The sequence below is a fragment of the Nerophis ophidion genome, linkage group LG19, assembly GCF_033978795.1.
Source record: "Nerophis ophidion isolate RoL-2023_Sa linkage group LG19, RoL_Noph_v1.0, whole genome shotgun sequence".
Classification (NCBI taxonomy): domain Eukaryota; kingdom Metazoa; phylum Chordata; class Actinopteri; order Syngnathiformes; family Syngnathidae; genus Nerophis; species Nerophis ophidion.
In genome coordinates this window covers 2,281,865-2,307,182 of record NC_084629.1, presented here as the reverse complement: position 1 = coordinate 2,307,182, position 25,318 = coordinate 2,281,865, and the positions used below count along the sequence as shown (strand labels likewise).

The following is a 25,318-nucleotide window of genomic DNA, read 5'->3' as shown; positions in this document are numbered from 1 at the left end:
AGTTATGTCGAAGGCTGAATGATTAGACTTTTTAATTCTTATGGTGAGAGTCTAGGGTCAGCAGAAAACTCAAAAATATGCCCAAGAAAATGAGTTTTTTCAAGAAGTAGGTGAGGCCCCAATTGTATTATGTTCTCGTGAGGGCGGTTCGCTCGTTAAAGTACCCATGATTGTCACACACACACTAGGTGTGGCAAAATTATTCTCTGCATTCGACTCATCACCCTTGATCACCCCCTGGGAGGTGAGGGGAGCAGTGAGCAGCAGCGGGGGCCGCGCCCGGGAATATTTTTGGGTGATTTAACCCCCAATTCCAGCCCCTGATGCTAAGTGCCAAGCAGGGAGGAAATGGGTCCCATTTTTATATTCTTTGGTGTGACTCAGCCGGGGTTTGAACTAACAACCTACCGATATCAGGGCAGACACTCTAACACAGGGGTCACCAACGCGGTGCCCGCGGGCACCAGGTAGCCCATGAGGAGCAGATAATAGCGCAAACAGCAGCACTTACCAGTGAGCTGCCTCTATTTTTTAAATGTTATTTATTTACTAGCAAGCTGGTCTCGCTTTGCTCGACATTTTTAATTCTAAGAGAGACAAAACTCAAATAGAATTTGAAAATCCAGGAAAATATTTGAAAGACTTGGTCTTCACTTGTTTAAATAAAGGGGTTAGTGCGTCTGCCTCACAATATGAAGGTCCTGCAGTCCTGGGTTCAAATCCAGGCTCGGGATCTTTCTGTGTGGAGTTTGCATGTTCTCCCTGTGAATGCGTGGGTTCCCTCCGGGTACTCCGGCTTCCTCCCACCTCCAAAGACATGCACCTGGGGATAGGCCCCTCCCACCTCCAAAGACATGCACCTGGGGATAGGTTGATTGGCAACACTAAATGGTCCCTAGTGTGTGAATGTTGTCTGTCTATCTGTGTTGGCCCTGCGATGAGGTGGCGACTTGTCCAGGGTGTACCCTGCCTTCCGCCCGATTGTAGCTGAGATAGGCGCAAGCGCCCCCCGCGACCCCGAAAGGGAATAAGCGGTAGAAAATGGATGGATGGCATTTATTTTTTTACTTTGCTTCTCCTAACTTTCAGAAAGACACGGTGGCAGAGGGGTTAGTGCGTCTGCCTCACAATACGAAGGTCCTGCAGTCCTGGGTTCAAATCCAGCCTCGGGATCTTTCTGTGTGGAGTTTGCATGTTCTCCCTGTGAATGCGTGGGTTCCCTCCGGGTACTCCGGCTTCCTCCCACCTCCAAAGACATGCACCTGGGGATAGGTTGATTGGCAACACTAAATTGGCCCTAGTGTGTGAATGTGAGTGTGAATGTTGTCTGTCTATTTGTGTTGGCCCTGCGATGAGGTGGCGACTTGTCCAGGGTGTACCCAGCCTTCCGCCCGATTGTAGCTGAGATAGGCGCCAGCGCCCCCCGCGACCCCGAAAGGGAATAAGCGGTAGAAAATGGATGGATGGATGGATGAATTTTAGAGGAAAAAATACAACCTTAAAAATGATTTTAGAATTTTTAAACACATATACCTTTTTACCTTTTAAATTCCTTCCTCTTCTTTCCTGACAACTTAAATCAATGTTCAAGAAAATTTATTTTTTTATTGTAAAGAATAATAAATAATTTTTAATTTAATTCTTCATTTTAGTTTCTGTTTTTTCGACGAAGAATATTTGGGAAATATTTCTTCAAAGGTATTATAATAAAATTAAAAAAAATTATTCTGGCAAATCTAGAAAATCTGTAGAATCAAATTTAAATTTTATTTCAAAGTTTTTTGAATTTCTTTTAAAATTTTTGTTCTGGAAAATCGAGAAGAAATAATGATTTGTCTTTGTTAGAAATATAGGTTGGTCCAATATTTTATATATTCTAACAAAGTGCAGATTGGATGTTCTAAAAATAATCTTAATCAGAAAAAATGACTAATGATGTTCCATAAATTCTTTTTTTACTTTTTTCAAAATGATTCAAATTAGCTAGTTTTTCTCCTCTTTTTTTCGGTTGAATTTTGAATTTTAAAGAGTCGAAATTGAAGATAAACTATGTTTCAAAATTTAATTTTAATTTTTTTTCGTGTTTTCTCCTCTTTTAAAACGTTCAATTAAGTGTTTTTTTCATCATTTATTCTCTACAAAAAACTTTCCGTAGAAGGAAAAAAAATGTATGACGGATTTTTTTTTTTTATATTTATCTGTTTCTATATATATTTATTGTGAGAAATCATTAAGATGATCAGTGTTTCTACAAAGATAAATATCATTAATTATTAATATTAACATAGAGTTAAAAGTAAATTGAGCAAATTGGCGACTTGTCCAGGGTGTACCCCGCCTTCCGCCCGATTGTAGCTGAGATAGGCGCCAGCACCCCTCGCAACCCCAAAAGGGAAAAAGCGGTAGAAAATGGATGGATGGATGGATGGGCTATTTCTGGCAATTTATTTAAGTGTGTATCAAACTGGTAGCCCTTCGCATTAATCAGTACCCAAGAAGTAGCTCTTGCTTTCAAAAAGGTTGGTGACCCCTGTTCTAACCACTAGGCCACTGAGTAGGCTAGTGCCTAGAGATGTCCGATAATATCGGGCTGCCGATATTATCAGTCGATAAATGCTTTAAAATGTAATATCGGAAATTGTCGGGATCGGTATCAAAAATATCGGTATCGGTTTAAAAAAATATATATGTATGACTTCTTAAAACGCCGCAGTGTACATGGATGTAGGGAGGAGTACATAGCGCCAATAAACCTTAAAGTAGGGCTGGGCGATATATCGATATACTCGATATATAGCGGGTTTGTCTCTGTGCGATATAGAAAATGACTATATCATGATATTCCAGTATACGTTCTCACGCAGTTGCTTTTAGCTGCAGGCATTAAACTACATGCATTTCTCCCTCTTTCTTGTCTCTCCTTCTCACAGAGACTTAAAACAAGCGCACCTTCTTTTAAATACGTCACACGTGCAGCGTCACACGCCCTCTCCGAGCAGAGAGGTAGCGACATGTGTAACATTAGCTGTGATGCTAACGGTGTGTTGTGAGTGGTAATACGAGAAAAAGAGAAGGTGCAAATCTGGTAAAAAAGCGGCAGAAGAAGAATCAATTCCCAAGAAAAACAGCACTGGGTGCATCGTCTGGCGGTGGTTTGGCTTCAAGCGGGAACATGTTGGACATTTATACGGCAGAAGCGTTGCTCCAAAAAGTAGCAGCACTGCTAATTTGTAGCATCATTTGAAAAGTCAACCGCTGGAGAATGAAGAGTGCTTAAAACTGCATGTCAACATCTCTGTTCGGTGCCACACCCACAAAATGCCAAAGCAACTATTTCTACATCAACACCGTAGTACATATATTATTTGATATGCAGCTCGTTTTTATGTGACGCTTATTGAAATATCTTGTGTGACATCATGCACAAAAGTGCACTTTATTTGTTTTTAACTATCGTAGTGGTGTTCTGCACAAAAAGTGCACTTTAATTTAGTGTTGTTTTAGTGTCATCTTAGTGACATCATGCACAAAAGTGCACAAATAGCTTGTTTTAAAATGTCTACGACAATCTTGCACTTTCTGTTTTTGGGGCGGTATAGCTCGGTTGGTAGAGTGGCCGTGCCAGCAACTTGAGGGTTGCAGGTTCAATTCCCGCTTCCGCCATCCTAGTCACTGCCGTTGTGTCCTTGGGCAAGACACTTTACCCACCTGCTCCCAGTGCCACCCACGCTGGTTTAAATGTAACTTAGATATTGGGTTTCACTATGTAAAGCGCTTTGAGTCACTAGAGAAAAGCGCTATATAAAATATAATTCACAAATGACATGAATGTTCGTGCCACTGCTTAATAACTGTTTAATAAATGCAGTATTGGTAAATTGACTCAGTTGTGATTCCTCTCTCTGCATGAAAGTTTAAAATGAGCATATATTAATATTAATGCAGTATGAAGAAAACTGTTTGAATGTAGACACATAGAATCATCATACTGCTGTGATTATATGCATCAAATGTTCATTCAAGGCAAAGGCAAAATATGAAGATATGTATTGCGATGTGGCCTGTTTCTTTCTTGCACTGTTGTTAGGGGTGTAGCGCTACACAAAAATGTTGGTTCGGTACGACCCTCAGTTTAGAGGTCACGGTTTGGTTCATTTTCGGTACAGTAAGAAAACAACAAAATATAGATGTTTGGGTTATTTATTTACCAAATTTGTAAACAATGGCTTTATCCTTTTAACATTGGGAACACTAGAATAATTCTGCCCGCGTTAATCAACATTAAACTACCTCAAATTGTTGCTCAGATGAAATAAAATGACAAAACTTTCTTCTACATAAAAAAAGTGCAACATTAAACAGTTTCAAGTCAACTCATCATGCTTAAATTATCACAGCATTTGGGAAGCCTGTAATTGATTTTTATTATGTAAATGTTATATTTGTATCAACATGTGATAGCAGGGACCCTGCCATTCAAAGCTTTTCTGTCCGTAAAACACACACACACACACACACACACACACGCCGCAAAATGAGCTAATGTTACGCTAAAAGGTAATTAGCCTTCACCTCAAGCCAGAACTGCGAGCGAGCTGAGCTGCAGTTTAAGTTTCTAGAAGGTCAACAGGCTCATACTGATGTTTGTAGTAGTTGACTGGGAGGTGTTTGTTATCATTTGGGGAGAGTACGCTGCCTAATGCTCACCTGCTAAACACCTATCTGCTCGACGCTGAAGCATTTACTACATGCGCTCTGAATATGCACTGCTGATTGGCTGTTACCGCTATATATGGAACCAATCAGATGGGTTTGTGAGACAGAGGCAGAAGAAGCAAAGCACCTTGTTAAGACTTTAGTTAGAAACTGGTTCAGTACACCCCCGTACTGAAACAGTTCAATACAAAAACACGTATCATTACACCCCTAACTGTTGTTCATCACTTTGGTTCAGCTCTTGCTGTTGTAGGGGGCTTTAAAAATCTAGTTTAATTGATTGATTTAACAGAACTCAATTGGAAATTTAGTTTTAAAGGTTGGGCAGTCGGCTTCACGGTGGCAGAGGGGTTAGTGCGTCTGCCTCACAATACGAAGGTCCTGCAGTCTTGGGTTCAAATCCAGGCTCGGGATCTTTCTGTGTGGAGTTTGCATGTTCTCCCCGTGAATGCGTGGGTTCCCTCCGGGTACTCCGGCTTCCTCCCACTTCCAAAGACATGCACCTGGGGATAGGTTGATTGGCAACACTAAATTGGCCCTAGTGTGTGAATGTGAGTGTGAATGTTGTCTGTCTATCTGTGTTGGCCCTGCGATGAGGTGGCGACTTGTCCAGGGTGTACCCCGCCTTCCGCCCGATTGTAGCTGAGATAGGCGCCAGCGCCCCCCGCGACCCCAAAAGGGAATAAGCGGTAGAAAATGGATGGATGGGTTGGGCAGTCTCTTAGTAACTCAACAAGCATCATTTGAGATTTCTGAAAAGATGCTTTTTAGAGAAAGAGGAGAATGAAAAACTAGTATTGACATCAGTACCAACATGTTCTTGGATATTTGATAAGATGCCCATCAGTGGTGACAATTGAGATGAACTCAAACCGGCACTTAAGTGAGTGATTCGGAATACAGAATGACAGTGGGAGTGAAAGCTGGTGAAAGACGCCACTGGAACAGACAGCTTTGCTACTTTAGTCCTATCTATTCAGAGTGACAAGACTGACTGACACAACTAGGCCAGAAGGTTGCCCTCCAGCATAAAAACGTTATTGCCAGCGTTTTAGAAATCCCGCAAAGCTGTGGAAAATTTCCGGCACGCAGGTGCTTCAAAAAATGACAAGGCTGTTGCAATATTTATACAGCAGAAACGATAGACGTCTTTTGCACTGTCCGCAAAGTTATTTGTATTATGACAGGGTTTACAGTTCATTGGTACAGACCCTAAGAGCGGGTATACAAGTGTTTAGTTTATTTCTCACATTTAGACAGACGCTGCATAATAAACTGAATCAAAGCACTACTGTGGGGAAAGTATTTTGCAATAATTCGACGTGAATGGCACAATGATCATGTGACCAAACGAGTATCCCAGCAGTAGGAGATGAATGAGCTTACATTTGACCCAAATAGCTCCTTCCATTGTTAAGAATTAGGATACGAATCCTCACAAAAGAAAGGGAGCCTGTTGCTCTGCTGAGATATCTGAAGAGTACCTAGAACAGCCCATTTTGAGGGATTTTGGATTAACTGTCAAACAATCAATCATTGGATTTTGTTATGAATGGTTGTTTGCCGATGCGTACATTGTGATTGACTGGCGACTACTTCAAAGCCAGGGCAAGAACATAGCTTGTATTGCTGTCGGTAGACGTTGGAATGTGCCTAGACTGCCCTATGTCACCGGTTCTGTTCATCATCTTTCAAGTTTTTTTTTTTTAGTTTTAAACAGATGCCAAAGTGAAGAGGGTGTCCAGTTTATTAGCGTGAGGATTGTTCTCAAAATGTGGATAATCAAGTTAGACTTAGAGACTTAAATACTAATTACTAAGGGTGTAACAGTACACAGAAATTTCGGTTCGGTACGTACCTCGGTTTAGAGGTCACGGTTCGGTTCATTTTCGGTACAGTAAGAAAACAACAAAATATAAATGTTTTGGTTATTTATTTACATGTCACTCTTCCGACGCACTGTAAAGAGGCGGCTGGAAACTTGGAGCTTCAGCTGAAAAACAGAACGGCCGACTTCGAGTGTTTTTCGCCGGCTGGATGAGAGCTGCGATGTGCATGACACCGCCCAGCTGCTCATTTTCTAACTGCAGACTTTCAAATCACGGAGGAGCTGGCAGCCATGCAGTCAATTAAAGAGACAACCACAGGTAATGACTTGTTCACATAGGTAAATGCGTGTTTGGACATGCTAGGACTGAAATGGGACAAGCTGGCAGGTGTACATGTCAAACTACTTCCTTAACGTAAATGACCGCCATAACCACAACACTAGGGAGAGCTCCACAAACCACGTTAAACCCAGATTCTGATCTAACAAAGGTCTAAACTCATTCTCTTTCTATGCCACATCAATGTGGAATGCACTCCCAACAGGTAGAAAAGTAAGTCCATCCATCCATCCATTTTCTACCGCTTATTCCCTTTTGGGGTCGCGGGGGGCGCTGGCGCCTATCTCAGCTACAACAGGGCGGAAGGCGGGGTACACCCTGGACAAGTCGCCACCTCATCGCGGGGCCAACACAGATAGACAGACAACATTCACACACTAGGGACCATTTAGTGTTGCCAATCAACCTATCCCCAGGTGCATGTCTTTGGAGGTGGGAGGAAGCCGGAGTACCCGGAGGGAACCCACGCATTCACGGGGAGAACATGCAAACTCCACACAGAAAGATCCTCAGCCTGGATTTGAACCCAGGACTGCAGGACCTTCGTATTGTGAGGCAGACGCACCAAAAGTAAGTGCATCTCTATATTCCTTCAAAACCGCTCTAAAACAACACCTTAGGCAACTTCAACACTTTACTAATACCCTTCAATCAATCAATCAATGTTTACTTATATAGCCCTAAATCACTAGTGTCTCAAAGGGCTGCACAAACCACTACCACATCCTCGGTAGGCCCACATAAGGGCAAGGAAAAACTCACACCCAGTGGGACGCCGGTGACAATGATGACTATGAGAACCTTGGAGAGGAGGAAAGCAATGGATGTCGAGCGGGTCTAACATGATACTGTGAAAGTTCAATCCACAATGATCCAACACAGTCGCGAGAGTCCAGTCCAAAGCGGATCCAACACAGCAGCGAGAGTCCCGTTCACAGCGGAGCCAGCAGGAAACCATCCCAAGTGGAGGCGGATCAGCAGCGCAGAGATGTCCCCAGCCGATACACAGGCGAGCAGTACATGACCACCGGATCGGACCGGACCCCCTCCACAAGGGAGAGTGGGACATAGGAGAAAAAGAAAAGAAACGGCAGATCAACTGGTCTAAAAAGGGAGTCTATTTAAAGGCTAGAGTACACAAATGAAAAAAACTTGTTCTAATTTAACTGACCCCTTACCCAGACCAGTAGTCTCGCATCTTCCATTTACATTCACATTTACATTCTCCATTCACATCCCATCTCCCCGGATTATAAACAACTCAAATGTACTTCTAATGTATATACTTGTTCTTATGCTATGTGAACTCACTATGTTCTCTGCTGGCTGTACATATCCTACTAAGTCACACCTACACTGTTTCAATGTCCACATTTCTCTGTTGATGCAATTGTTGATGACTGAAGTACTGATATCAACCAAAGCTCCGGGATTGTAAATAATGTAAATAATTCAATGTACATACTATGATGATTAACTTGTGTGATGACTGTATTATGTTGATAGTATATATTTGTGCCATGAATTGATTAACGTGGACCCCGACTTAAACAAGTTGAAAAACTTATTGGGGTGTTACCATTTAGTGGTCAATTGTACGGAATATGTACTGTACTGTGCAATCTACTAATAAAAGTATCAATCAATCAATCAATCAAAGTGTGACAACACATGGTTGTCCAAATCTGATGGGGAAAATGTTGGACTTTTAAAGAGGATGCAGGATCAAGTGACAGAAATTGACATTTTTGCATTGTATTATACATCAGGAAGTGTTGTGTAAGACTGTTAGAAATAAAACCATCAAAAGCAATCTGCTTTTGTATGAAGTTAAATTAGGTTCCATGAAATTATTATTATTATTATTTATCTTCACGGTGGCAGAGGGGTTAGTGCGTCTGCCTCACAATACGAAGTTCCTGCGGTCCTGGGTTCAAATCCAGGCTTGGGATCTTTCTGTGTGGAGTTTGCATGTTCTCCCCGTGAATGCGTGGGTTCCCTCCGGGTACTCCGGCTTCCTCCCACCTCCAAAGACATGCACCTGGGGATAGGCCCCTCCCACCTCCAAAGACATGCACCTGGGGATAGGTTGATTGGCAACACTAACTTGGCCCTAGTGTGTGAATGTGAGTGTGAATGTTGTCTGTCTATCTGTGTTGGCCTTGCGATGAGGTGGCGACTTGTCCAGGGTGTACCCCGCCTTCCGCCCGATTGTAGCTGAGATAGGCGCCAGCGCCCCCCGCGAGCCCTAAAGGGAATAAGCGGTAGAAAATGGATGGATGGATGGATTTATCTTACAGCATATCAAAAGTAATTTGAGCAAAATGTAATTGAAATATTGTCGGTGTGGCCCTCCAGCAGTGCTCGGGTTGCTCATGCGGCCCCCGGTAAAAATAAATTGCTCACCCCTGCTGTAGACCATTTACATGCCCACTGTAGGATTAAAAATTCATACATTTTGTCTTTAAGCGGAAGAAGATGGATGGTTGGATGGTTGAAAATGAACTTAGTTACAGGTTTGAAAAAGAAAAAAAAGATTGACTTTATAACCGTCCACAAGTCCGACAACCGAAAGGAGTTGTCAGGTTTTGTGTCGTAGCTAAACTGAGCAAGAAGGGTTTTTTTAAGAAGTCCAAAAAGAGTATTTGTCCCCCAAAAAAACATGGCCTTCTAATGTGGGAATTGTGTAAAATGTGGGTCATTTTATCGTGCAATGTTGTATTTTTCAGTGGGTTTGTTGACTGCACAGATACTGTATGGATATTTTTCACAGAGCGATTCCAGAACTTGTATCGTCAATGTGGCAACTGTGCCTTTTTTTTAATAAACTAATTAAATAACTCACAAATATAATTACCGTATTTTTCGGAGTATGGGTCGCACCTGCCGAGGGTGCATAACAAAGAGGGAAAAGGACATATATGGGTCGCATTTTTGGGGGGGAATTTGTTTGATGGAATCCAGCAGCAAGAGTGGACATTTGAAAGGCGATTTAAGGTAGGTGGAGAATAGTGAACAACAGGCTGAATAAGTGTAGGTTATGGAGCTCGGTTGGTAGAGCGGCCGTGCCGGCAACTTGGGGTTGCGGGTTCGATTCCCGCTTGTGCCATCCTAGTCACTGCTGTTGTGTCCTTGGGAAAGACACTTTGCCCGCCTGCTCCCGGTGCCACCCACACTGCTTTGAATGTGGCTTGGATGTTGGGTTTCACTATGTGAAGCGCTTTGAGTCACTTGAGAAAAGCGCTATATAAATATAAATCACTTCACTTCACTTCACATTTTTCCTCAAGCGTCTGTGAACTACTGTAGGATAGAAAACAAGGACTTCTGTCCTTTGAACAGCATAAGTAAATGATCATCATTATCATAAATGGTGAAAGGTCATATTGCTGCTTGTCCGTGTGTGTCAACACACTTCATGAATGTTTTTCTTTGATGTATTACTTCACAGGGACTATACAGAGATTGAATTAACACACTGACTTGCATCAAGACATAAAAGAAAGCAGTTTCGGAGATCGATTTATACGGCATGTATGTGATCTTGATACAAAGTATTTACTTAAGATGCAGCATATACTAAACACATTATTTCATGTGCATTATTAATAGATGAAGAAGCAATAAACATCTCACGCACCCATCCAACCTGACATCCGGTAAACTCCTGTTGAGTGCAATCATATCGCTGGCCATTAGATTGAACTGGTTTATCTTAAAGAGCTCCTTCATCCTCTCGTGGTCTTCCTTGGGGATGTTCACTGCCTTGCCCATCTCACCGGGACCCCCGTGGCCACGGGATATCACAGCTGAAACCCAACATAACAAACATACTGATCAATTTTCAGACAGCATTATAATGTGCAATCGGATACATCTGTACAATCAGATAAGATCAAATGCAAGAACTGTACGGAAAAAACATATACATTGTTCTTGTAAAGGACAATATTACTCGGTAATTGACACTTGAGATAACTGGTAAATTAATGTAGTGTTGAACTTCACTAGTTATGTTTATTAGAACAATTCCATAATTATCGTACATTACGATGCCTTTGACCCCGCCCCCTCTCCATCATCTCCTGACTTAAATGTGTCGGCAAAGATTCTCACATTTAAAACATAAATGACTATAGGAAGAGTTTGAAAAAACGCAGTGTAACACACTGTTGAAAAATCTTTTATTTTTAATCTGTTGTTCTTCTTTCTAACCCCCCTAATGCCATCAACTCTTTAACTATATATATATATATACACATATGTAAATGTATATATATATACACAGTATATATATATGTATATATATATATAAATATATATATATGTATATACTGTACATATACATATATATACATATACACACATATATATATATACACATATGTATATATATATATATATATATATAATATATATATATATATATATATATACACACACACACACATATATATGTATTTATATATAAATATATATATAAATATATATACATATACACACATTATATATAAATATACATATACACACACACACACACATATGTATATATATATATATATATATATATATATATATATATATATATATATATATATATATATATATATATTGTTCATAAAGAAAATGTGATATTATCCTGGGAATAGAATTGACTTTATTGCCATTATATTTGCATATAACAAGATTAAGCACTCCAACTTAAGGTGCGGTAGTGGGAACAAATGTGGGATAAAATAAAAATAAAGTAATAAAGATAAAACCAAGAATTGAAATAAATAGACTACTATCCAATAAAAATAATAATCAATCCTGTACAACTGTGGTCCCCAACCACCGGGCCGCAGAAGAATTTTTTTTAAATTTTTATTTAAAAAAATAAATAAATAAATATATATATATATATATTTTGTTAAATCAACAAAAAACCACAATATACACTTACAATTAGTGGACCAACCACAAAAACCTCCCTTTTTCATGACAAAGAAAAAAAAAAAAAAACAACTGCCCCACCCCCCACCCGGGCCGCGGGACAAATTATTAAGCATTGATTGGTCCGCGGATACAAAAAGGTTGGGGACCACTGCTGTACAATATACAAAATACTGTACAATATACAGAACAAGACAAGAGTACCGGAGTGATAACAATCAGTGTCGGATGTATTGCACTCGAAGGGTAATATTGCACAGTAGGGTGTTAGGGAAGGATATTGTATAGGGGTGAATTATTTATTAGATGTTAAGAGTTCAACATGGTGGCAGCTCTGGGAAAGAAGCTGTCTCTGAGCCTGTTTGTTCTGGCTCTGATGCACCTGTAGCGCCTGCCCGATGGAAGCAGGTCGAACAGGTGGAAGCCAGGGTGTGTGCTGTCCTTGGTGATGTTTTTTGCTCTGTTGAGGTTACGGGAGTTGTGTAAATCCTTCAGGGAGGGGAGGGGGCAGCCGATGATTTTTTGTGCAGACTTTATGACCCTCGGAATTGCCTTTTTGTCTGCTTCAGTGCGGCTGGCGTACCACACTGTTATGCAGAACGTCAGTAGGCTTTCGACAGCGGAGCAATAATAATAATAATAATAAGAATAGATAATAATAGATGAGCGATTTTATTCTATTCTATTCTAAAAATAAAGGATGCAGAGGCCACTTTAATACATTTTGTACATTGAAAATGCAAAAACAAATTCAATGTAGGTCAATATGAGACGCTTGCTGGGCATAGTGATGCCGGATTCGTTCTTCCGTGGATGCGGTCGGGCAAGAACATAGCGTATGGTAAGAAATGAAGATTTATTACTGTTGCGATCCTCTGCTCGGATCTTCACAGTTTGTTGTTTTGTTTCCATTTTTGTATATCTCTACATCTGACTCCTTATTTCCTGTTTGCTTTGTCACCATGGTAGCTTATTAGTTCACCTGCTCCTCGTTTTCGACTTCACCTCCTGCTTCTATGACGACGTCTCAGCGTCCTTGGTTTGTTTTGTCTGTTAGCTCCGGTATTTTCATAGCCTGCTTTTGTTAAGTTTAATAAATCATTTGAACTTACCATTGCTGTGTTCATGTTGACGCATCCACAAAGGGACAAATTCAGCATCACTATGCCCACCAGTCGTAATAATTACACTAATAAACAGACATTGAACAAAAACACTGGCACAAGGGCACGAAAGGCAAAACAAAAGCTACTAGCATAAGAGCTGGAGAAAAACAAGGCGTAGCGCGAAAGCTAGCGAGTATAAACATAGAACAGCAGTCGTCACTTGTTGCGTGAAAGCAAATTAGGATCCGAGAGAGAATGAACGGAAAGGGCTGGCTTAAATAAGGACGGTGATTAACAAAAACAGGTGTGCGTCGAAAGCAAGTGGCAGGTGAAAGCAATAAGCAACCATGGTGACAGAATAAACAGGAACTAAGGAAGTCAAACAACAGAGAGTGATACAAAAATGGAACAAAACAAGAGTATGGAATGATCCGGGCAGCGGATCATAACACAATATAGGCTAAAACAGGGGTGTCCAAAGTGTGGCTCTGGGGCTACTGGCAGTCCCAAGCTAATTTTTAAACGGTGCGCAGCATATTGTAAAACACAATTACAGTATTAAAAGATTTAGCAAAAATAATAAAAGGTCAAACAAACAAAAAACATCCAAATCTCACCTGTGAGTTATAGGTGATGAAGCGAAATAGTACAATATCTAACAATACATCTCATTAACAAGAAATTGCAGACTGCAGTTTGGACCCACCCGGTCTGGCGTTATTAAACGCTGGGTAAAGGCTTCACTCATCACAAAATGTGAAGACGTCACGCTCCTTTTAAAGACAGCAATATACTTCGCTTAAGCTCCTTGCCTGTCACTAAGACTTGTGTTGCCAGGGTGTTAAATGCAACCCTGTCTGGTTGCTCGTTTTAATTTTACTTTAATCCATAGTAGAGTTTGAATTCAGACACTTTTGCAAATAGACAAGGCGAGATCAAAAACCATCCCACGGTCCCTCAAAGGCCTCCTTTGTTGCTCACTGCTACTCTCGGTCAAGTGGCGGCAAAGCATCGGTGCCAGCACCATTAGCCCAATGTAAATAAATCCTGTGGATTTATGACGCTGCCCTCGCTCCATCTCTTTCTAATAATCTCTTAGAGCAGAGGCGGTGTTTGCAATGAAAGAGGGACATGAAGCTCACATTAGCTTCATGGCCGCAGGTTAAGAAGATTCCCTTCAACCCCCAACTAATGGAAATGTATGGGTGTCGACTGATTTTTGACCTGAAGTGATGTTCTTCATTATGTGTGTACAAGCTCCACACTGACAAATATAATTTGAGAGATGACCAAATAGAATGGCCCAAAAAAAACAATTTGGGGCATTTTCTTACAAACCCCGTTTCCATATGAGTTGGGAAATTGTGTTAGATGTAAATATAAACAGAATACAATGATTTGCAAATCCTTTTCAAGCCATATTCAATTGAATGCACTACAAAGACAAGATATTTCATGTTCAAATTCATAAAGTGTATTATTTTTTTTGCAAATAATAATTAACTTAGAATTTCATGGCTGCAACACAAGCCAAAGTAGTTGGGAAAGGGCATGTTCACCACTGTGTTACATCACCTTTTCTTTTAACAACACTCAATAAACGTTTGCGAACTAGGTTGATTGGCAACACTAAATTGGCCTTAGTGTGTGAATGTGAGTGCGAATGTTGTCTGTCTATCTGTGTTGGCCCTGCGATGAGTTGGCGACTTGTCCAGGGTGTACCCAGCCTTCCGCCCGATTGTAGCTGAGATAGGCGCCAGCGCCCCCCGCGACCCCGAAAGGGGATAAGCGGTAGGAAATGGATGGATGGGATGGATGGAACTGAGGAAACTAATTGTTCTTTCCCATTTTTGTTTTATGTAGAGCTTCAGTCCTTCAACAATCGTATTTTACGCTTCATAATGCGCCACACATTTTCGATGGGAGACAGGTCTGGACTGCAGGCGGGCCGGGAAAGTACCCGCACTCTTTTTTTACAAAGCCACGCTGTTGTAACACGTGCTGAATGTGGCTTGGCATTGTCTTGCTGAAATAAGCAGGGGCATCCATGAAAAAGACGGCGCTTAGATGGCAGCATATGTTGTCCCAAACCTGTATGTACCTTTTAGCATTAGTGGTGCCTTCACAGATGTGTAAGTTACCCATGCCTTGGGCACTAATGCACCCCCATACCATCACACATGCTGGCTTTTGAACTTTGCGTTGATAACAGTCTGGATGGTTCGCTTCCCCTTCGTGTCATCCGGATGACACGAAGGGGAATATTTCTAAAAACAATTTGAAATGTGGACTTTTCAGACCACAGAACACTTTTCCACTTTGCATCAGTCCATTTTAGATAATCTCGGGCCCAGAGAAGCTGGCAGCGTTTCTGGATGTTGTTGATAAATGGCTTTCGCTTTGCATAGCAGAGCTTTAACTTGCACTTACAGATGTAGCGAGGAACTGTATTTAGTGACAGTGGTTTTCTTAAGTATTCCTGAGCCCATGTGGTGATATCCTTTAGAGATTAAAGTCGTTTTTTGATACAGTGCTGTCTGAGGGATCGAAGGTCACGTTCATTCAATGTTGGTTTCCTCATTGTGCATTCCTCAACTTTTTCAGTATTAATTGCCACCTTTTCCCAACTTCTTTGTCACGTGTTGCTGGCATCAAATTCTAAAGTTAATGATTATTTGCAAAAAAAATGTTTATCAGTTTGAACATCAAATATGTTGTCTTTGTGGCATCTTCAAATGAATATGGGTTGAAAATTATTTACATCCAACACAATTTCCCAACTCATATAGAAACAGGGTTTGTAATTGTAACTTTTGAACAGTACATGAAATACAGTTGAACTTGTAAGGCTAAACACTGTTCTTTTTCAGATGCTGGTTGTTTTCTGATTTGTTTGTATTTAGAAACTATTTTTCCAATGGATGTCAACAGAGATCCATTAAAATAATAATAATAATTCATTCTAGAAATGTGGAAACATATTTAGGTATCTGGGGTGCCTATGAACTATTAAGTGTGAAATTACACAACTAGGGAATTTGCCTATATCAGAGAATTTGTCTATCCAGCAATCCATCAGATTTTGGACATTTTGTTATTAGGGGTGTCCCGATACAACTTTTTTTACCTCCGATACGATACTGTAGCCTTAAGTATTAGCTGATACTTGATAGCAGGAGCCTGGAAGCCAGGACTACGAGACTGACAAACAGTTTCTACCCACTACCCTTTTCCATCAGGCTTGTCAATGCTAACTTGTGAATGTCATGAATTGACTAACGTGGACCCCGACTTAAACAAGTTGAAAAATGTATTGGGGTGTTACCATTTAGTGGTCAATTGTACGGAATATGTACTGAACTGTGCAATCTACTAATAAAAGTATCAATCTATAAAAAAAAACTCACCAAGCTACCCCCTTTTGAACAAAAGACAGCTGCCATGACCACCCCCGAACTGTGAACCATCACTGGAGACCAGGGGTGCCCATTACGTCGATCGCGAGCTACCAGTCGACCGCGGGGGGTGTGTCAGTCCATCTCCAGCCAGGCTTTTAAAAAAAATAGACCTAAAAATGAGTGATCATCAATCTTCACCAAGACGTCACTTAAATGACATTCACGGTACCGGAGGGTCTTGTGAGATGACGCTGGCTGCTGCAAGATCATTATTATGAAAATATGACCGAGAGGAAGGCGAGAAACACTTTTTATTTCAACAGACTCTCGCGGAAGGTACGGCGCGAGATAAGATCACGGGTACAAGCGGCCGATATGAGTTTCCTCCGCCGTGTGGTGGGTCTCTCCCTTAGAGATAGGGTGAGAAGCTCTGCCATCCGGGAGGAACTCAAAGTAAAGCCGCTGCTCCTCCACATGGAGAGGAGCCAGATGAGGTGGTTCGGGCATCTGGTCAGGATGCCACCCGAACGCCTCCCAAGGGAGGTGTTTAGGGCACGTCCAACCGGTAGGAGGCCACGGGGAAGACCCAGGACACGTTGGGAAGACTATGTCTCCCGACTGGCCTGGGAACGCCTCGGGATCCCCCGGGAAGAGCTGGACGAAGCGGCTGGGGAGAGGGAAGTCTGGGTTTCCCTGCTTAGGCTGTTGCCCCCGTGACCCGACCTCGGATAAGCGGAAGATGATGGATGGATGGATGGATGGACCAACAGGGTGATACTAAAATGGACCAATAAACCAGAATATGTACAGATCCGAGCAGCGGATCGCAACAGTTTTTATATGGCAACTGCACAATATATGTAATATTTACCACATAAAACATTTTAAAGTGAATTAGTTGAACTAATTGGAGCTTTGAAAATAATTAATTATAACATGGATGTTCTTTGTCATTATTTTTTGTTTTGAGAAATGGCAAAAGAATAAATAATTGATTGATTGGAACTTTTAATTAGTAGATTGCACAGTTCAGTACATATTCCATACAATTGACCACTAAATGGTAACACTCCAATAACTTGTTCAACTTGTTTAAGTCGGGGTCCACGTTAATCAATTAATGGTAAAGATGTTTTTTACATGGTAAAATAAAGACAAAACAAAGAAAGAAACAGCCTGCATGGCAGCTTTGTGTCAACATTGCAACTTTTTATCGATAGATTTCACCTCATTCCAATATTTTCAATGTTGTTTTTAATTTTTGAAATAGCATTTCCAGAATGTGTAGGGGGGCCGGTAAACAACTAGCTTTGGGTCGCAAATGGCCCCACTTTGGACACCCCTGAACTACATGGAACTACTAACTAATAAACACTGAGTCATAGCCCAAAGCTAGGCACAGTTTTACTGTTATTGGATGCACAGACAGTCACACATTATTACATCACAGCCGCAGAGGACATCATAACAAAGTCAATTAACTTTGTTTACGATTGTTAAAAGCTTCATTAAACTTGACAGCCCCCCCCCAAAAAAATAATCTAATGTTTTAATCGTGCTGCTGAAGCCAAACTGCCACAATTCCAACACCTTAGTTAGAAAAGCAATGTTTCGAGTAGGGATGGGCAGCTGAATCAGTTTGCTTCATCGCCTACAGAGAAAATGAATAAAGATGTTATTAAAATTAAAGCTGCAAGCAGCGTTGTTCGGGTCCGCCTTTGGCAGCTCGCTACCCGACCCAAGCCCTGGTCTAAGTCAGACCTATTTAGAGGATTTTGTTTCAAGTCTGTATGACATTCCTAACAGAAGTTACAAGCAGTTTTGTCTGGGTTTTTACCTAGGGGGCAATAGAGCACAATTTAGATTTTTGGGGTTTGGTTTTTTATTGGATAGCAATTTTTGCCAGTCCTGAGGTGTGTGTAAAATTGGGTGAGTCTTGAAGCATGTTAAGGGGGTCAAATTACAGATTGGCGTTTCTGGATGTTGTTGATAAATGGTTTTGCTTGGCATAGTAGAGCTTTAACTTGCACTTTGAAGCATTTTAAGGGGGTCAAATCACAGCAAAAAGTAGCAAAAATTACATTTTTTAGGAGACTTTGCGCAGGGGTTCTTTGAAGGCGCGTAAAATCAAAACCGGAGCAGTAATCAAAACTCTGAATAACTTTTAATCAGAAGGGTTCAATCTCTCTCCTGTGCGAGTTTGAAGCCGAAACGACAAACGCACTCAAGGTGACAGGTTTTTACAAAACTTTTATTTGTACTCCATGAACTCGGAGGTGCTTCATCATGTTCGACGTGCACCCTCCTAAGCACGAGACAGTCCTGTCTGTCGCACATGTTACATTTCGCCGATATTTCATTTTTTTTAGTAAAATAAAGCCACACTTTCGACCGCCGACGCCCGCTATCCATGCTTGACTGACTCGCTCGGCTACATAGGCTCGGCGGTGGGCGCTTCTTCGTTGGTGTTCAGCGGCTTCTTCTTCCGGTCGGCGGACTGGGTATCGAAACTAGGAATCGAAATTTAAACTTTTGAACGATTCTGGGAGAATCGGAAAGTTAGATTAGATAGATTAGATTAGATAGTACTTTATTTATTCCGTCAGGAGAGTTCCTTCAGGAAAATTAAAATTTTCAGCACAATCCCATTCAAGATCAGACAAACATTACAGGGAGACAGAACAGGATCGCTGACGGGTCTGCCGGCTTCCAGCGCCCCTTACAAAAAAGATGACATACAGGTAAACAGGGGGGGGGGGGGGATGGGAGAAAAGAATAGAAGATTAAAATAAAATAAAAATTAAAAAATCGGTCTTAGCCTGGCTCCTGGAGTGGGGGTGCAGACTGAGGCCAAGGGGAAAAAAAACAAAAACAAAACAACGACTCATAGCCATAGTACACATCCCTCTTCCATGTGTGTAAGAGGGAAACATCAAACATCAAAGAACACAGAGGACATGAAAGACATTAAAGCAGCAGATACAAGCAGACACTTCTACATACAGCTATGAATAAAAAGTAAAAGAAACATATCCACTGTGGTGGCCTCTGCGGTGTTCCACGCCATCGTCCGCTGGGGTGGAGGGAGCATGGCCAGAGACAGAAGCAGACCCAACAAAGCAACCAAGACAGCAGTCCCGGTTCCAATTGATACTCGATACTCAACCCTAAACCTGGAGGTACGACTTTACTGGTAATATTAAAATATGATGTATAAAACACATGGTTAAAAAACACTCTTAAAAAATGATGAGGTTTTGTGTGGTGACTGTTCAAAATGTTTTGAAATGTTCAACATTAACTGGCGTTCATATTTAGAGATTCCGCCAGTGTCAGAAGTTTAACAAATGCCTTTTTGTGCCAAACACAACCTTACTAATTATCCTGTTGATGTTTTTACTCCCGGACAAATATTTTGGTCATGAATTAAACCACATTACTGGTGGAATGCATCAAAGTTTAATTTAATTTGAGTTTGGACATGTACAGGGGTCATACTAGAATGGAATCATCTGAATGTGTTCAGTGTCAGCCTGCCCTTTATCAGGCCTCTTATGGCGGGGTAATTGCAGCACATGTGCAATTATAAGTTCTGTGAAGCAATTTTGCACATACTTAACATAATATTTCACTTGGAAAAAAAAAAGCCCTGGGTTAGCTGTGCTGGCTTTATTATAAAATATCTGCTGCAGCCAAGGTTTTATGCAGCTTTTTGACTGCACTAACCTTGTTTCCAATAGAAAAGAAAAAAAGGTCTGCATTGTTGTGCACCACTGAACAACTTTTTTCTACTTTCATATGCTATAACCCAGGGGTCGGGAACCTTTTTGGCTGAGAGAGCCAAGAAGCCAAATATTTTCAAATGTATTTCCGTAAGAGCCATATAATATTTTTTTTAACACTGAACACAACAAAACGCGTGCATTTTTAAGAAAGACCAACATTTCTAGAGAGGTCTCTTATTCTTTGTATTAACATTGTTATTCTGAAGCTAACTGTGGAGGGGGCGTGGCCTGCGAGCTTGCAGCAAAGAAGGGTGTTGCCAGGACAGGCCTCGAATTCAGCGACAGGTGCGTAGAAGGCCCACCTGGGCCTTTTTATCTGATCACCTGTCGCTATGTTATAAGCAGCAGCCAGGAGGAGAGACGGGCTTGGGGCTAGAAACCAGAGCGCGAGCGATAACGAAAGAGAAAAAGACAATTGCTGGAAAGCAACTGGGAGACTTATTGAAAAATAAAACAATATTGTAACCCTGAAACAGGCTCTCATGTCGGTGCTTGGGGGTCTGAAGAACTACACTAACCAATAATAAATAAATGACTTCTTACCAACTTCTTGAACATAAAAATGCATGACAATATTTTATATTTTGAACGTTATTTTTAACACAGTGATTACAAGTGGAATTATTCATTATTTATCGTGTTAAGCAATGTCAGCTCAGATTTATCCGAGAGCCAGATGCAGTCATCAAAAGAGCCATAGGTTCCCTACCCCTGCTATAACCTATTAGATTACCTAATTCATCAGAGTATTTCTTAATATAAAATAGCAGTTGACAAAGGCCAAGAAAATACAACATTCAGATGATACGAAATAATAAATCTGTGAATTAGTTACCACAAAATTATGATTTTACTGTGGTTTCTCTCATTACAATACTGTATTATTATTCATTTTACAGTACTTCATATCTCAACACAACTAAGCAACCTAAAAAGGAAGCTTTTATGATTAAAAAAAATGGGAACGCATTGATCAACTTTTATGGCTACAGATCCGATCTGATTTCGAGTCCTAGTCCGATACTTTAACAATGAATAGTTTTTACAGCAAGTAAGTTAACGAAAGTAAACACAGTAAAGATACTTTTATAAGGCTTATTTTTAGTACACGTAGATTTTGATAGTATTGTTGTTAATCAGATGATGGGTTAAATTTGTGATTTTCAATGCTACAGATAACTTTTTATCAACAAAATAAAATGGCAAGTGCACCATAAACATCTATTGGCACCTATTAAATTTAATTAATATGTTCTTGCCTTTAAAGCCTTCTTGTAAACCAGGGGTGTCAAACTCAAATACAGAGTGGGCCAAAATTTCACAAGGAACAAAGCCGCGGGCCAAGGTTGAACAAATTAACCTTTTAAGAGGGATCCAAACAAGTTTTGCATTGAATATTGAACAAGCAAGGCTTATATAACTTTATAGGGACATGCAAAGTCCAGTTTCAAATTATCCATCCATCCATTTGTCCCTTCTGGGGTCGCTGGAGCCAACCTCAGGCGGAAGGCGGGGTACACCCTGGACAAGTCGCCAACTCATCGCGGGGCCAACACAGATAGACAGACAAAATTCACACTCACATTCACACACTAGGGCCCATTTAGTGTTGCCAATCAACCTATCAATAATAATTAGAAAATATCAATGGCATATCTAATAAAATTTAAATAAAAATTGGGGGGGCCGGGTTTGGTGGTAGCAGGGGTGTATATAGTGGCGTCCAGGAAGAGTTAGTGCTGCAAGGGGGTCTGGATATTACGTGTGTTACGGTGCAGATGTTCTCTCGAAACGTGTTTGTCATTCTTGTTTGGTGTGGCTTCACAGTGTGGCGCATATTTGTAACAGTGTTAAAGTCGTTCATACGGCCACCCTCAGTGTGACCTGTATGGCTGTTGACCAAGTATGCGCTGCATTCATTCATGTTTGTATGGCGGAAAAGCGGACGTGACGAGGCACGCCCCCGATATTGTTGTTCGGGTGGAAATTGGGAGAAATTTGGAAGAATTGTTGCCCCGGGAGATTTTCGGGAGGGGCAGTGAAATTCGGGAGTCTCTCGGGTAAATTGTGAGGGTTGGCAAATGCGTTGTTACAGAGGCACCGCCCCTGTATAATACCGGCGGGCCAGCTCTAATCTTAATTTGATATTACCTCAAGGGCCAAATGAAATTACACGGTGGGCCAAATTTGGCTCGCGGGCCAGAGTTTGACACCCATGTTGTAAACCGACACTTAACTCCCTGAATTTGTAAACAATGACAAATACATATACTTCAACAATAATAACAAATAGAAAAAAATATTGATTTAATCACTTTAGTATTATTTATATACTGATAACGATCGTATCGATAGTATTGACATCTGGATCAATCACCCCTACTTTAGCTACTTGTGAAGTCCTGCTGTGTGTGTGTGTGTGTGTGTGTGTGTGTGTGTGTGTGTGTGTGTGTGTGTGTGTGTGTATGTGTGTTCTGGCAATGCTTACTTAATGGGGACATCGCACTGTTTACACGGTCACCTTTAGGGGACCTCTGACGGTATGGGGACCAAAAAAAACAGGTCCCCTAAAGCAGTGGTCCCCAACCACCGGGCCGCAGAATAATTTTTTATTTTTATTTATTTTTTTTTATTAAATCAACAGAAAAAACATAATATACTCTTACAATTAGTGCACCAACCACAAAAACCTCCCTTTTTCATGACAAAAACGTCCCTTTTTCATGACAAAAAAAAAAGGCCGCGGGACAAATTATTAAGCGTTGACCGGTCCACGGATACAAAAAGGTTGGGGACCACTGCCTAAAGGGAAAACATTTTAAATGATAGTCGGATCCATTCTGAAAAGTAAACATGTTTAACATCTAATTTGAACTCTTTTTTTTTTTTAATGGTCCTCAGTAGTCACGTACAAATGTGTGTGAATTATGCAAAATTATTTAAATTTGGTCCCCATGAACCGTATTAACTCTTTTTTCCCCAAGAGGACTGATCAGCACATTACTTCATCAGTCCAGAGATTTAAAGACGTGTATGAGCTAACATGGCAGTGGCCATTTTACTTCATTTTTTTAATGCCTCCATAACCTGTAGAAAGGGTGGTCCCCACAAGTCACGATCAAAAACTTGGTCCCCGTTCCGTATGATAACCAGTGTGTGTGTGTGTGCATGTGTCGTGTACAGCCATTCCTTTTCCTATAGTCCTCCAGTGATAATGGTATTTGGTAAAAAAAAAAGTGTTTATTTTACACCACGGTGGTAAGGATTAGTATCTTAGAAGTGGCTGCAGTTTGCTCTCAAATTCGAGCCAGCGTTCTGGCAAGACACGCACCCTCCTGTAATTCATGCAACTCTTGCATTTGTGTAGCAAGGAATATGGAAATGTAATTGTGTCTCCCTGCAGCTGCAGATCAGTTAAAAAAAAAAAAGCAAAACCTCAGCCTCTGATCATGATCAGGATTGGGACGTCTAATAAAAACAACATATATTTTCCATATAAAATGAATGCACTCTACAGGAAAACAAGTGTATGTATGTTATCTCTACCTAGTTTAAAAAATAAAAATAATATTCAATTAAATATTCAATCGCTGTGTTTGTTCGTAATCTATTGTGTCATTGGTATACAATATATTGATTACCTTTAAAGGCCTACTGAAAGCCACTACTAGCGACCACGCAGTCTGATAGTTTATATATCAATGATGAAATATTAACATTGCAACACATGCCAATACGGCCGCTTTAGTTTACTAAATTACAATTTTACATTTCCTGCGAGGTATCCCGTTGAAAACGTCGCGGAATGATGACGTTATTGGTTGGAGCGGACATGTCAGCCCAGCACCACACACGGCCAAAAGTAGTCTTATTTCATCGCATAATTACACAGTATTTTGGACATCTGTGTTGCTGAATCTTTTGAAATTTGTTCAATTAATAATGGAGACGTCAAAGAAGAATGCTGTTGGTGGAAAGCGGTGGATTGCAGCTGCCTTTAGCAAAACAAACACAGCCAGTGTTTCTTTGTTTGTTGTGAAGCTTTAACACAGAGCGGTCAAGCGAACATGTTTCTCTACGTCAACCAGCAAGTTTTTGGATGGGAAAATTGTGGTATTAAGTCAGCTCTTACTGGAGACAGCAGTGGATTATGCGTCCTCCTGCAGCAGCCGTCAAAAAGGCAGCTGTGATCTTGGCTCCTCCTTTGGCTTCTCTCAGAGACACTGTGTTCATCGCAGGTATGACTTTACAATCTCACTAAAAAACTATTAAAACAATAAGCAGATAAGGGATCTTCCAGAGTTATCCTAGTAAATGTGTCTAATTACATCTGAAACCTCCCACTGCCACCGCCTGGAGCCGTCGCCTTTTTAAAAAAAAATTTTTTAGTGCCTCACTCTAACTTTCCTCATCCACGAATCATCATCCTCGCTCAAATTAATGGGGAAATCGTCGCTTTCTCGGTCCGAATAGCTCTTGCTGCTAGAGGCTATGATTATAAACAATGTGAGGATGTGAGGAGCCCTACAACCCGTGACGTCATGCGCACATCGTCTGCTACTTCCGGTAAAGGCAAAGCTTTTTTATTAGCGACCAAAAGTTGCGAACTTTATCGTCGATGTTCTGTACTAAATCCTTTCAGCAAAAATATGGCAATATCGCGTAATGACCAAGTATGACACATAGAATGGACCTGCTATCCCCGTTTAAATAAGAAAATCTCATTTCAGTAGGCCTTTAAAATACACGCCTTGTTCAACTTTTTTAGCTGTAGTCCCTTGTGAAAATAAACGTTTACCAAGCATCCTGGAGAGAAATGATGATTTAGCACATACCCCAAAGGGAATAAGCGGTAGTAAATGAATGGATGGATACCTTGTACACGTTCCATATTACATGAATAAATGGGTCTAAGCAACACAACTGAATGGTAGCCTGAGACATTTGGATCATATTTAGTGTCAGTGGCTGGCAGCTCTGCGTCAGTCTAACCTTAAAAGCAGCTTAGAAAGCAGCTTAGAATACTGCTTACTGGAGGGCATGTGAGGAGATGAACCGCTTAAGAGGCCCAAACAACCAAGCGACTGAAACCTGTTAGAGAAAACTACTGTTTATGCATCTCAATAAAATCCTATTGCATGTGAGAAAATACGAGCTACAAGCATCAGTGTTTAAGCTTTGGGTAGAATATCTAATTTTGTTAACATGAA

The 25,318-nt window shown here is 40.8% G+C and overlaps 1 protein-coding gene across 6 annotated transcripts in view; it reads right to left on the bottom strand.

Annotated features, from left to right (window-relative positions):
• galnt13 (UDP-N-acetyl-alpha-D-galactosamine:polypeptide N-acetylgalactosaminyltransferase 13) overlaps window positions 1-25,318 on the bottom strand; it is a 114,592-nt gene that overhangs the window by 76,001 nt on the left and 13,273 nt on the right. For all 6 annotated transcript variants that reach the window (XM_061878992.1, XM_061878988.1, XM_061878990.1 and 3 more), the window contains exon 3: window positions 10,525-10,693. In XM_061878992.1, the coding sequence (XP_061734976.1) occupies window positions 10,525-10,693 (169 nt within the window). The remainder of the gene's footprint in view (window positions 1-10,524; window positions 10,694-25,318) is intronic.